Source organism: Coregonus clupeaformis, chromosome 40 (genome assembly GCF_020615455.1).
Source record: "Coregonus clupeaformis isolate EN_2021a chromosome 40, ASM2061545v1, whole genome shotgun sequence".
Taxonomy (NCBI): Eukaryota; Metazoa; Chordata; class Actinopteri; order Salmoniformes; family Salmonidae; genus Coregonus; species Coregonus clupeaformis.
The window spans coordinates 10,194,602-10,209,023 of record NC_059231.1 but is presented as its reverse complement, the minus strand read 5'-3'; the positions used below and the strand labels follow the sequence as shown (position 1 = coordinate 10,209,023).

The 14,422-nt window shown below is 45.0% G+C and overlaps 1 protein-coding gene across 1 annotated transcript in view; it reads left to right on the top strand.

The window, feature by feature from the left end:
* Positions 1-1,691: 1,691 nt before the first annotated feature.
* The window catches only part of LOC121555106 (protein FAM124A), a 32,747-nt gene continuing 20,016 nt past the window's right edge, over positions 1,692-14,422 (top strand). The window contains exons 1-3 of the mRNA XM_045212020.1: positions 1,692-1,909; positions 2,496-2,523; positions 9,442-9,473. Coding sequence (XP_045067955.1) covers positions 1,876-1,909; positions 2,496-2,523; positions 9,442-9,473 — 94 coding nt within the window. The 5' untranslated portion in view covers positions 1,692-1,875. The remainder of the gene's footprint in view (positions 1,910-2,495; positions 2,524-9,441; positions 9,474-14,422) is intronic.

Here is a 14,422-nt window from a genome sequence, read left to right as displayed (position 1 = left end):
AAGCAAACCGAACTCAGACCACCTTTCGAGATTGTCTCAGTTCAGTTCGCTTCGGGGGATCTTTTGAGGGGTTTGAATACCTTTGGAGTGTTCAAACTGAACAAAAAATTCACAAAAATTGGCTGAAAGAGACCAAGTGTGAAAACACCCAAAATTCTCAAATGACCCAATGGGATCCATTAGGTCTAGTCATCGATCACGAGATGGAAGAGTTCTGTTGAAGGTTGATCAGATGTACTGTAACACAGTAGGCCTCATGTGATGATAGTGATAGTTCTGGTTATACATTGGTCCGTTGTAGCTTGGATAATAATAATAATAATATAATAACAAGAGACCATAAGAATCCAAGAGGTCCACGGAACACCCCCTCTCTCTACCGGACTACTGAGAAGGAGTCCACGGAACACCCCCTCTCTCTACCGGACCACTGAGAAGGAGTCCACGGAACACCCCCTCTCTCTACCGGACCACTGAGAAGGAGTCCACGGAACACCCCCTCTCTCTACCAGACCACTGAGAAGGAGTCCACGGAACACCCCCTCTCTCTACCGGACCACTGAGAAGGAGTCCACGGAACACCCCCTCTCTCTACCGGACCACTGAGAAGGAGTCCACGGAACACCCCCTCTCTCTACCAGACCACTGAGAAGGAGTCCACGGAACACCCCCTCTCTCTACCGGAACACTGAGAAGGAGTCCACGGAACACCCCCTCTCTCTACCGGACCACTGAGAAGGAGTCCACGGAACACCCCCTCTCTCTACCGGACTACTGAGAAGGAGTCCACGGAACATCCCCTCTCTCTACCGGACCATTGAGAAGGAATGGTGAGAGTAAGGGGTGTTTTGATATTCAACACCTTCTTTATTAATTGGACAACACTTGGACGTATTTATAACATCCATCCCAATGGTGGCCTAGGCTCCGTCTTTGCAGAACATAAGAACCAAAACAGATCTAGATGAAAGACAAAGGGTGGAAGAGGCAGGATCATCACAGAGCCTACAGACTCTAAACTAAAGTCTACGCTCTTTAGAAAAAAGGGTTCCAAAAGGTTTCTTCAGCTGTCCCCATAGGAGAACCCTTTTTGGTTCCAGGTAGAACCCTTTTTGACTCCAGTTAGAACCATTTTGGGCTTTGTGGAAAGGGTTCTACATGGAACCCAAAAGGGTTCTTCAAAAGATGATCCTATGGGGACAGCCGAAGAACCCTTTTAGGTTCTAGATAGCACCATTTTTCTAAGAGTGTAGTTCACAACTTGGCGAGGCCTTATCATGACGATGAGAGTTGTGAATGTAACGGTATCTGGGTTTATCTGTCTAAAAACACACATTCTCCAATATCACTGTACTAGTGTACATCATTAGGGCCCTGTGTTTAGCGCAATCACGTGACATTACATTTGACCTTTATTCGAAGCTTTTTCATCAAACTGTACACTTTTCTTTGTATGTCAGATGGTCCAGCGCCTTCTTCCTCAGACAATTGCTTAAATTGTTGGTTTAATTCTAATTTCATGACACATCTTCATGATACGGTACTTTGTGTCATTTTAGCAGAGTAGGGACGACAGTACCTCGTTGTACCACATGTTGGCGACAAAGACAACGATTTTCTCAAGGAGCGTGGATGATGACGCAGTGGGGAGCCAGCCAGCCAGCCTGTTGCTGCTGGAGCCATCGGGAGAATGTTCTGCAAGGGCTGCAAGAGTGAAGCAGCGGTCAGCGCCTCTTCTCTCTTCTGTTCCCTCTCTCCTTTTAACGTCGAAGAAGGTTGTTAGAGCCGCACTTCAACGAAGGTTTAGGACTATTGAGAAATAATGCAAACGAAATATGTCGTTATCCTCTGAGATGGAGAAGAATTCAACAGAAGATGACTGCGTGGATTCGGGAGCAGAGACTGGAGGGTGAGTTTTGGGTGTAGTTGGTTGGGGAACTTCCACACGTCTTGAAAAGCACTTACATCTTTCTCTTATGGTTAGCCTACTGTATCAACATGTTATTCCTATGTTTAGTAAGACTTTAATTTGTCTGTTAACTATGCCACAGACCTGTAGACGAGAGTCAAGTCACTTGATCCAATCATCAAGTCTCACAAAGCTAATTAATTTGGTTTGACAGATTACGGCAGGAGGAGGTAAGGCTGCAGAATGTTTTGATTGTATGGGGCTGGAAAACTTAATTGAGTTTGGAAAAGTTCCTGAGCTCGTTGTTCATCCATCCATATGCTGCTTGGCACTAAGCACTAGGACATCTGCCACGGGAGATTTAAAACCCTAATGCTTTTGTGGAAAGTAGCTGGCAATGTGGAACTAATGACTTATCTTTAATTAACAGTAGATTTTAATGTGTTCCTTTGACACAGATCTGATAGTTTGATGAGTTGTAGACTAATGATGCTGTCAATGCTATATTAATCCAAACATCAAATAGAGCATATTTTGATTCTGTTTCATTGATTGCTTTATAAATGTGTTCATTGTTTGTTTTCAGCTATTAAGAAAAGATGCGCCCTGGTTTGGTATGTTGCTGATGACTTTGGTGTGTAGGCTAGTGTGTGTGTATGTAGGCTAGTGTGTATGTAATAGTGTTGCTCCCGGTCCTTCTCCTTGCCCCAACCTGGGCTTGAACCAGGGACCCTCTGAACGTATCGACAACAGTCAACCCTCGAAGCACCGTTACCCGTCGCGCCACAAAAGCCACGGATCTCCGTGCAGAGTAAGGGAGTGACGTCACTGGTTGAAAAACGCTACTAGCGTGCACCGCTAACTAGCTAGCCATTTCACACCGGTTACATATGTAGGCTAGTGTGTGTCAAGTGAAGTGTGTGTGTGTGTATGTGTGTGTGTAGGTTAGTGTGTGTGTATTGGGAGAGTTCAAGCCAGCTGCAAGGGGTATCAAATCAAATCAAATGTATTGGTCACATACACATGGTTAGCAGGTGTTATTGCGAGTGTAGCGAAATGCTTGTGCTTCTAGTTCTGTCAGTGCAGCAATATCTAGCAAGTAATATCTAACAGTTCCACAACAAAAACCTAATACATACAAATCTAAGTAAAGGAATGGAATAAGAATAGATAAATATATGGATGAACAATGTCATTATCAGAGTGGCATAGGCTAAGATGCAATAGATAGTATAGAATACAGTATATACATATGAGATGGGCAATGCAAGATATGTAAACGTTAAAGTGGCATTATTAAAGTGACTAGTGTTCCCTTTATTAAAGTGGCCAGTGATTTTCAAGTCTGTATGTAGGCAGCAGCCTCTCTGTGCTAGTGATGGCTGTTTAACAGTCTGATGGCCTTGAGATAAAAGCTGTTTTTCAGTCTCTCGGTCCCAGCTTTGATGCACCTGTACTGACCTCGCCTTCTGGATGATAGTTGAGGTGAACAGGGAGTGGCTCGGGTGGTAGTTGTCCTTGAGGATATTTTTTGGCCTTCCTGTGACATCGGGTGCTGTAGGTGTCTTGGAGGGCGGGAAGTTTGCCCCCGGTAATGAGTTCGGCAGACCGCACCACCCTCTGGAGAGCCCTGCGGTTGTGGGCGGTGCAGTTGCCGTACCAGGCGGTGATACAGCCCGACAGGATGCTCTCAATTGTGCATCTGTAAAGAATGTGTGAGGGTTTTAGGTGCCAAGCCAAATTTCTTCAGCCTCCTGAGGTTGAAGAGACGTTGTTGCGCCTTCTTCACCACACTGTCTGTGTGGGTGGACCATTTCAGTTTGTCAGTGATATGTACGCCAACTTTCAACTTCCATCAATTTGAAAGGGGAAAATTCTAAATTATCCACACCGTTGTGGCAATTCAGCTGATTCCATCTTGCAGTTGAATTGAACCTCCCTCTGTAGGTTAGTTTGACCCCCCCTCCAAGCCCAAATCTCACCTCATCAGCCCTTCCTTACAACCTCAGAATACTCCTAGCCTAATCCGCAAAAGCTATAGTCAAAACTGCGGTGAAGTTAGTGGATGTTCTTTGGCTGCATTTCATCCCACGAAGAGCTGTTCTCTCCCATTTTTAACCTCACTCACAATGGAAGATGGCGTCAGGAACAATTTATTCCGAATTTACCCTATGAGACCATCTATCCATCATCATTCAATCTCTATAAACCATCTTGTTTGGAAGGAAGTTAGGAAGTGCAGCTCAGTTTCCACCTCATTTTGTGGGCAGTGTGCACATAGCCTGTCTTCTCTTGAGAGCCAGGTCTGCCTTCGGCGGCCTTTCTCAATAGCAAGGCTATGCTCACTGAGTCTGTACATAGTCAAAGATTTCCTTAATTTTGGGTCAGTCACAGTGGTCAGGTTTAGGGCCAAATAGCATTCTAGTTTGCTCTGTTTTTTTGTAAATTCTTTCCAATGTGTCAAGTAATTATCTTTTTGTTTTCTCATTGGTTGGGTCTAATTGTGTTGTTGTCCTGGGGCTCTATGGGGTCTGTTTGTGTTTGTGAACAGAGCCCCAGGACCAGCTTGCTTAGGGGGCTCTTCTCCAGGTTAATTTCTCTGTAGGTGATGGCTTTGTTATGGAAGGTTTGGGAATCGCTTCCTTTTAGGTGTTTGTAGAATTTTACGGCTCTTTTCTGGATTTTGATAATTAGCGGGTATTAGCGGGTATCGGCCTAATGCATTATTTGGTGTTTTACGTTGTCAACTGAGGATATTTTTGCAGAAGTCTGCATGCAGAGTCTCAATTTGGTGTTTGTCCCATTTTGTGAAATCTTGGTTGGTGAGCCGAACCCAGACCTCACAACCATGAAGGGCAATGGGTTCTATAACTGATTCAAGTATTTTTAGCCAGATCCTAATTGGGATGTCGAATTTGACGTTCCCTTTGATGGCATAGAAGGCCCTTCTTACCTTGTCTCAGATCGTTCACAGCTTTGTGGAAGTTACCTGTGGCGCTGATGTTTAGGCTGAGGTATGTATAGTTTTTTGTGTGCTCTAGGGCAACGGTGTCTAGATGAAATGTGTATTCGTGGTCCTGGCAACAGGACCTTTTTTGGAACACCATTATTTTTGTCTTACTGACATTTACTGTCAGGGCCCAGGTCTGACAGAATCTGTGCAGAAGATATAGGTGCTGCTGTAGGCCCTCCTTGGTTGGGGACAGAAGCACCAGATCATCAGCAAACAGTAGACATTTGACTTCAGATTCTAGTAGGGTGAAGCCGGGTGCTGCAGACTGTTCTAGTGCCCTCGCCAATTCGTTAATATATATGTTGAAGAGGGTGGGGCTTAAGCTGCATCCCTGTCTCACACCCCGGTTCTGTGGAAAGAAATGTGTGTGTTCTTTGCCAATTTTAACTGCACACTTGTTGTTTGTGTACATGGATTTTATAATGTTGTATGTTTTCCCCCCAACACCACTTTCCATCAATTTGTAAAGCAGGCCTTCGAGCCAAATTGAGTCTAAAGCTTTTTTGAAATCAACAAAGCATGAGAAGACTTTGCCTCTGTTTTGTTTTGTTTGTTTGTCAATTAGGGTGTGCAGGGTGAATACGTGGTCTGTCGTATGGTAATGTGGTAAAAAGCCAATTTGACATTTGCTCAGTACATTGTTTTTGGTAAGGAAATGTACGAGTCTGCTGTTAATGATAATGCAGAGGATTTTCCCAAGGTTGCTGTTGACGCATATCCCACGGTAGTTACAGGGGTCAAGTTTGTCTCCACTTTCGTGGATTGGGGTGATCAGTCCTTGGTTCCAAATATTGGGGAAGATGCCAGTGCTGAGGATGATGTTAAAGAGTTTAAGTATAGCCAATTGGAATTTGTGGTCTGTATATTTTATCATTTCATTTAGGATACCATCAACCCCACATGCCTTTTTGGGTTGGAGGGTTTGTATTTTGTCCTGTAGTTCATTCAATGTAATTGGAGAATCCAGTGGGTTCTGGTAGTCTTTAATAGTTGATTTTAAGATGTTTATTTGATCATGTATATGTTTTTGCTCTTTGTTCTTTGTTATATGTTTGTTCTTTGTTATAGGGCCAAAACGATTGGAGAAGTGGTTTACCCATACATCTCCATTTTGGATAGATAGCTCTTCGTGTTGTTGTTTGTTTAGAGTTCTCCAATTTTCCCAGAAGTGGTTCGATTCTATGGATTCTTCAATTACATTGAGCTGATTTCTGACGTGCTGTTCCTTCTTTTTCCGTAGTGTATTTCTGTATTGGTTTAGTGATTCACCATAGTGATGGTGTAGGCTCAGGTTTTCTGGGTCGGTATGTTTTTGGTTGGATAGGTTTCTCAATTTCTTTCTTAGGTTTTTGCATTCTTCATCAAACCATTTGTCATTGTTGTTAATTTTCTTAGGTTGGATGCTTGACATTTTTAGATTTGATAGGGAAGCTGAGAGGTCAAATATACTGTTTAGGTTTTCTACTGCCAAGTTTACACCTTCACTATTACAGTGAAACATTTAGTCCAGGAAATTGTCTAGAAGGGATTGAATTTGTTGTTGCCTATTTTTTTTTGGTAGGTTTCCACACTACTTTCCTTCCATCTATAGCATTTCTTAATATTATTCAGGTCCTTTGTCTTTGATGCCTCATGATTGAGCATAACTCTGTTCAAGTGGAGTGTGATTTTGTTGTGATCTGATAGGGGTGTCAGTGGACTGACTGTGAACGCTCTAAGAGACTTTGGGTGGAGGTCAGTGATAAAGTAGTCTACAGTACTACTGCCAAGAGATTAGCTATAGGTGTACCTACCGAAGGAGTCCCCTCGAAGCCTACCATTGAGTATGTACATACCCAGCGTCAGACAGAGCTGCAGGAGTTGTGACCCGTTTTTGTTGGTTATGTTGTCGTAGTTGTGTCTAGGGGGCATATGGGGGAGGGAATGCTGTCACCTCCAGGTAGGTGTTTGTCCCCCTGTGTGCTGAGGGTGTCAGGTTCTTGTCCAGTTCTGGCATTTAGGTCGCCACAGACTAGTACATGTCCCTGGGCCTGGAAATGGTTGATCTCCCCCTCTAGGATGGAGAAGCTGTCTTTGTTAAAGTATGGGGATTCTAGTGGGGGGATATAGGTAGCACACAGGAGGAAATGTTTCTCTGTTGAGATCATTTCCTTATTAATTTCTAGCCAAAATGCTCTATACCAAATTAGCATACCCCCCTGAGTCCCTTCCCTGTTTCACACCTGGTAGTTTGGTGGATGGGACTACCAGCTCTCTGTAACCTAGAGGGCAACCAGTGGGTCCGTCTCCTTTATACCATGTTTCTTGTAGGATGACAATGTCTGTATTTCCAATTTCTTTGATGAAGTCTGGGTTCCTGTTCTTTAGGCCAAAGGCAGATGACCTCTGACCTTGTATATTCCAGGATGAGATAGTAAAAGCTTAGTGTTCCATAGTGTCTCGGGTTGTTTTTGTGTGATTTAGGCCCGGACCATCACAGTAGGTGTTGGGGGGCAGAAGGGGCATAGGTCTGATATGGGGGGGCCTATATAGGGTGTGGCCAGGGTTTGCTTATGGTGGTCTTAGCTGGTTAAGGTGTGGCTGGTGATGCTGTGGTCCTCTTGGCGTGGGTTCTCTCGGTGCAGGTCCTTCAGGATGGGGTCTTGCAGGTCTGGGAGGGTGTCTCGCTGGTCTAGGCGGGGTGTCCGTTGCTCCTGTGTGAGGTGCTGGGGCTACGGTTGAGGGTGACGTCCTTCACTTTCTCTCTCTCTCTCTCTCTCTGTACATTACCAGTGTTCATTTTTTTTATTTAACCCCATTAGTGTGATTACTGGTTTGATCTACTTTAGGAAACAGAACCGCCAGTAAACAACTCTTCTGTTGACTTCAGTTCCGATTAAATTAGAGAGCGACAGGGATGGTCTTTCAGATGTTCTTTACACTCTAATACATATGAGTGTTTTCAGTTGACTCAAAGGACCCAGTCAGGTCATACTTAAAGAGTAGAAGTTTGATAAACATCATGCTGGTCTTGGGATGTATTAGTGTTAGTCTGGTACATTAGCTTTACGGTAGACATTTTTTACTGCGTCCCAAATGGCACCCTATTCCCTATGTAGTGCACTACTTTAGACCAGAGAATGGCACCCTATTCCCTATATAGTGCACTACTTTAGACCAGAGAATGGCACCCTATTCCCTATGTAGTGCACTACTTTAGACCAGAGAATGGCACCCTATTCCCTATATAGTGCACTACTTTAGACCAGAGAATGGCACCCTATTCCCTATGTAGTGCACTACTTTAGACCAGAGAATGGCACCCTATTCCCTATGTAGTGCACTACTTTAGACCAGAGAATGGCACCCTATTCCCTATGTAGTGCACTACTTTAGACCAGAGAATGGCACCCTATTCCCTATATAGTGCACTACTTTAGACCAGAGAATGGCACCCTATTCCCTATGTAGTGCACTACTTTTGACCAGAGAATGGCACCCTATTCCCTATATAGTGCACTACTTTAGACCAGAGAATGGCACCCTATTCCCTATATAGTGCACTACTTTAGACCAGAGAATGGCACCCTATTCCCTATGTAGTGCACTACTTTTGACCAGAGAATGGCACCCTATTCCCTATGTAGTGCACTACTTTAGACCAGAGAATGGCACCCTATTCCCTATGTAGTGCACTACTTTTGACCAGAGAATGGCACCCTATTCCCTATGTAGTGCACTACTTTAGACCAGAGAATGGCACCCTATTCCCTATGTAGTGCACTACTTTGGACCAGAGAATGGCACCCTATTCCCTATGTAGTGCACTACTTTTGACCAGAGAATGGCACCCTATTCCCTATGTAGTGCACTACTTTTGACCAGTGCACTATATAAGGAATAAGATGCCGTTTGGGATGCAGTCCCTAGTCTCTCTCGCCAGACTGAGGGTGCTCCGCAGTCTCCGAAACGCTCCGCCACTATGAGAGGAGACTACAGTAGACCTACAGAATAGCACAGTGCCGTGTGGTTAAAACGATCATTTTGGTCAGTCCTTGCATCTATAGCTCTTGTCTATGAATTTGAGAGTGGTTACATTTCCAAACGCTTTGTTATTGTTAATATTGAGTAAGTCATCGTATTGAGTAAGTCAACATCTTCTAAGAACATATGAAGATAGTTGTTATACCTATGTTATAAGTCACAGATAGTTGACTACACACTAACCTCTCCTACAGTAGTATTTGTCCAGATGTACTCCCCTCTTTTGAAATAGGAGTAACAACCCTTAAATGACTAACAGTGCTGTAGAACTGAAACTAATGTCTCTCTCTTTCTGTCTCTCTCTCTCTCTCTCTCTCTCTCTCTCTCTCTCTCTCTCTCTCTCTCTCTCTCTCTCTCTCTTTCTGTCTGTCTCTCTCTCTCTCTGCTGTATAACTGAAACTAATGTATCTCTCTCTCTCTCTCTCTCTCTCTCTCTCTCTCTCTCTCTCTCTCTCGCTCTCTCTCCCTCTCTCTCCCTCTCTCTGTTTTACTGCAGGTCTGATTACAGTCCCATGTCTTCAGCGAGCAGTAAGTAAACCAACGCCGACTTAAAACAACTCAACTAGCACCAGCAGCTATCCATCGCACTGAACACACTGCAACATGCTCTACCTCTCCATCACACTGCCTTCCCAAACACACTCAAATATTACAGAGGACCTGGAGCTCAATGGGTGTGTGTTGTGGGGTTTGGGGGGGTGGTGATTTGGGAGAGAGTTGAATATGAATTACAGTTACAAGTTGCCATAAATGTAAATGCTAGGCTGTCAATTTACCCAGTGAAATAAGCGTTAAATAATATGGGTTAAATAATGCCTTAGAACGGGTTGATGAGTGTGTGTGTGTGTGTGCGCGCGCGTGTGTGTGTGTGTGTGTGTCAACCTAACTGGATGGAGTGTATGGGGCTAGTAGAAGTAGATTTATGGGCCCAGGGCCCAGTGTTGGGTTGAGGACTCCCCAGGGTAGTGTTTTAGTACAGGGATAGACAGTGGAGCTACTCTGCATGGAGGTCCTTAGGGTAGACAGGCATCTCAGTGTGTGTGTGTGTGTGTTGGGTGTAAGGTCCAGACCTTTCACAATGGCAGGATTATGTCCAAAATTACACCATTAATCTGGCCTCAGGAAGGAGCGTTATCACACAGCCTGCCTCAGGAAGTGCAGGGCCACACACACACTGGCCTCCCTGTGTCTTCTCTAGCTCCCTCTGCCTACCATTGTCTCTGTCTCTACAGGGGAACAGGGTGGGAACACAGACAGAGACAGACAGACTGACACACATTCTCTCTCCCTCTCTCTCTCTCTCTCTCTCTCTCTCTCTCTCTCTCTCTCTCTCTCTCTCTCTCTCTCTCTCTCTCTGTGTCTCTGTCTCTGTCTCTCAATTCAATTTCAATTGAAGGGATTTATTGGCATGGGAAACATATGTTAACATTGCCAAAGCAAGTGAAGTAGATAGTAAACATAAATATGGGTTGTATTTACAATGGTGTTTGTTCTTCACTGGTTGCCCTTTTCTTTTGGCAACAGGTCACAAATATTTTAGCTGTGAAGGCACACTGTGGTTTTTCACCCAGTAGATAAGGGAGTTTATCAAAATTGGGTTTGTTTTCGAATTCTTTGTGGATCGCTGTAATCTGAGGGAAATATGTGTCTCTAATATGGTCATACATTTGGCAGGAGGTTAGGAAGTGCAGCTCAGTTTCCACCTCATTTTGTGGGCAATGTGCACATAGCCTGTCTTCTCTTGAGAGCCAGGTCTGCCTACGGCGGCCTTTCTCAATAGCAAGGCTATGCTCACTGAGTCTGTACATAGTCAAAGCTTTCCTTAAGTTTGGGTCAGTCACAGTGGTCAGGTATTCTGCCACTGTGTACTCTCTCTCTGTCTCCCTTTCTCTGTATCTCTCTCTCTGTATCTCTCTCTCTGTGAAGGTCTGAAGGCAGATCCCTGATCAGTGAGAGTGAAAGAGATTGAGAGTGAAAGAGATTGATAGGGTGGGAGTGAAAGAGATTGAGAGGGTGAGAGTGAAAGAGATTGAGAGGGTGGGAGTGAAAGAGATTGAGAGGGTGGGAGTGAAAGAGATTGAGAGGGTGGGAGTGAAAGAGATTGAGAGGGTGGGAGTGAAAGAGATTGAGAGGGTGAGAGTGAAAGAGATTGAGAGGGTGGGAGTGAAAGAGATTGATAGGGTGGGAGTGAAAGAGATTGATAGGGTGGGAGTGAAAGAGATTGAGAGGAAAGCAATGTGATTTCCTATTGTTCCAGACAGGAACAGCCTTGTAAAAATCATCAGTTTGCTTGATTGAGTCCTTTCACTGTATATGAAGCTCAGCTCACTCAAGGTCTGCTATGTGTGTTTAATAAACTGAGCTGCAGTCAGTGAAAGGAATTCAACTAGGAGACACAGAATGTAGCTGCCTGAGAAGGAGACCGATTTGAAGGACGTGAAACATTTTATACTCATATTTGAAATAAACCAGCTTCAAGTGCGCTGACTACAGCGGGTGTAGACTTAACCATGAAATGTTTTCTTACGAGCCATTCCCAACGATGCAGATAAAAAATAAATACAACTTAAAAATAGTAACACAAGAGGAAGAAAATACACAAGAATGGAGCTATAAACAGGAAGTACCAGTACCAGATCAATGTGGAGCTATAAACAGGCAGTACCAGTACCAGATCAATGTGGAGCTATATACATGGAGTACCAGTACCAGATCAATGTGGAGCTATATACAGGAAGTACCAGTACCATATCAATGTGCAGCTATATACAGGGAGTACCAGTACCAGATCAATGTGGAGCTATATACAGGGAGTACCAGATCAATGTGGAGCTATATACAGGGAGTACCAGTACCAGATCAATGTGGAGCTATATACAGGGAGTACCAGTACCAGATCAATTTGGAGCTATATACAGGGAGTACCAGTACCAGATCAATGTGGAGCTATATACAGGGAGTACCAGTACCAGATCAATGTGGAGCTATATACAGGGAGTACCAGTACCAGATCAATGTGGAGCTATATACAGGGAGTACCAGTACCAGATCAATGTGGAGCTATATACAGGAGTACCAGTACCAGATCAATGTGAAGCTATATACAGGGAGTACCAGTACCAGATCAATGTGGAGCTATATACAGGGAGTACCAGTACCAGATCAATGTGGAGCTATATACAGGGAGTACCAGTACCAGATCAATGTGGAGCTATATACAGGGAGTACCAGTACCAGATCAATGTGGAGCTATATACAGGGAGTACCAGTACCAGATCAATGTGGAGCTATAAACAGGAAGTACCAGTACCAGATCAATGTGGAGCTATAAACAGGAAGTACCAGTACCAGATCAATGTGGAGCTATATACAGGGAGTACCAGTACCAGATCAATGTGAAGCTATATACAGGGAGTACCAGTACCAGATCAATGTGGAGCTATATACAGGGAGTACCAGTACCAGATCAATGTGGAGCTATAAACAGGAAGTACCAGTACCAGATTATGTGCAGGGGGTACGAGGTATTTGAGGTAGATACACTATATATATAAAAGTATGTGGACACCCCTTCAAATTAGTGGATTCAGCCATTTCAGCCACACCTGTTGCTGACAGGTGTATAAAATCGAGCACACAGCCATGCAATCTCCATAGACAAACATTGGCAGTAGAATGGCCTTACTGAAGAGCTCAGAGACTTTCAACATGGCACCATCATAGGATGCCACCTTTCCAACAAGTCAGTTCATCAAATTTCTGCCCTGCTAGAGCTGCCCCGGTTAACTGTAAGTGCTGTTATTGTGAAGTGGAAACGTCTAGGAGCAACAACGGCTCAGCCGTGAAGTGGTAGGCCACACAAGCTCACAAAACGGGACCGCTGAGTGCTGAAGCGCGTAGCGCCTAAAAATCGTCTGTCCTCAGATGCAACACTCACTAGAGAGTTACAAACTGCCTCTGGAAGCAACGTCAGCACAATAATTGTTCGTCGGGAGCTTCATGAAATGGATTTCCATGGCCTGCACAGAGCCCTGACCTCGACCCCATCGAACACCTTTTGGATGAATTGGAACGCCGACTGCGAGCCAGGCCTAATCGCCCAACATCAGTACCCGACCTCACTAATGCTCTTGTGGCTGAATGGAAGCAAGTCCCCACGGCAATGTTCCAACATCTAGTGGAAAGCCTTCCCAGAAGAGTGGAGGCTGTTATAGCAGCAAAGGGGGGACCAACTCCATATTAATGCCCATGATTTTGGAATGAGATGTTCGACGATCAGGTGTCCACATACTGTTGGTCATGTAGTGTATGTACATAAAGGTAGGGTAAAGTATTTAAGCATAAGAATGGATAATAATAAGAGTAAATTAAAGTATAGAGTAGCAGCAGCATAGGATGTGTAAAAGTGTGTGTGTGTGTGTCTGTTTGTGTGTGTGTGTCTGTGTGTGTGTATCTATATGTGTGTGTGTAACCCATCAATATCTCTCTCTCTCTCTCTGTCTCTTTCTGTGTATATTTAGCTGATAGAGACTTTTGTTTTCACAGTTGGTTTTAACGCTGAGCCCCCTCTACCTCTGCCCTCTGTCCATACCAGCCCTAAGCACTGGACACACACACACACACACACACACACACACACACACACACACACACTAGAGAGGCAGAGCGATAGACATATTTGGCTCTGGAGAGTGGATACACAGGGCTAGTACGGCTCTAATGATTGTCACGACTTCCGCCGAGGTTGCCTCCCCTCCTTGTTCGGGCAGGTTTCGGCGTTCGTCGTCACCGGCTTGCTAGCTGCTGCCGATCCATTTATCATTACTCCACTTGTCTTGTCTAAGTAATCACACACACCTGGTCCTTATCCCCAATTAGTCATTGTATAAGTGTTCCCTCTGCTTCCTTGTCTGGGTGGGTGATTGTTTGTAGTGAGCTGTGTGTAGCTCGGTTGAGCTACCCTTACCTTGTTGTTGCCAGGGTAGATATTTCCCCTGTGCCTGAGTTTTGTTGTCGCATGCTTGCGCAACTGTTTATCGACGAAATAAACTCTTTGGATACGTATTACTCTCCTGCGCCTGACTCCTTCTATCACACGCATCACAGAATCACCCACACGCTATGGAGTCAGCGGGAGAAGAGCGCATGCCTGGAGTCGTGGCACGGGTCCAGGAGCACTCCACGATGCTGGCCAGCTTCGGGGAAGCGATGGATCGGGTTCTTCAGGTCGTCCAACGCCTGGAGAGGAGCAGACCCGATCTGTCGAGACCAGCTGGCCAACCGGATCCAGCCACCTACACCCCAGCACCAGGAGGGATCCAGATATCCCGACCACGGACATTTGAGGGGACAGCGGCGCTGTGCCAGGAATTTCCTCCTCCAATCGGAGCTTTACTTCGCCAGCTTCAGGCCGGCACCATCGGAGCGGGAGAAGGTGTCCGTCCTCGTTTCCTGCCTCTGTGGGAAAGCCCTGGAGT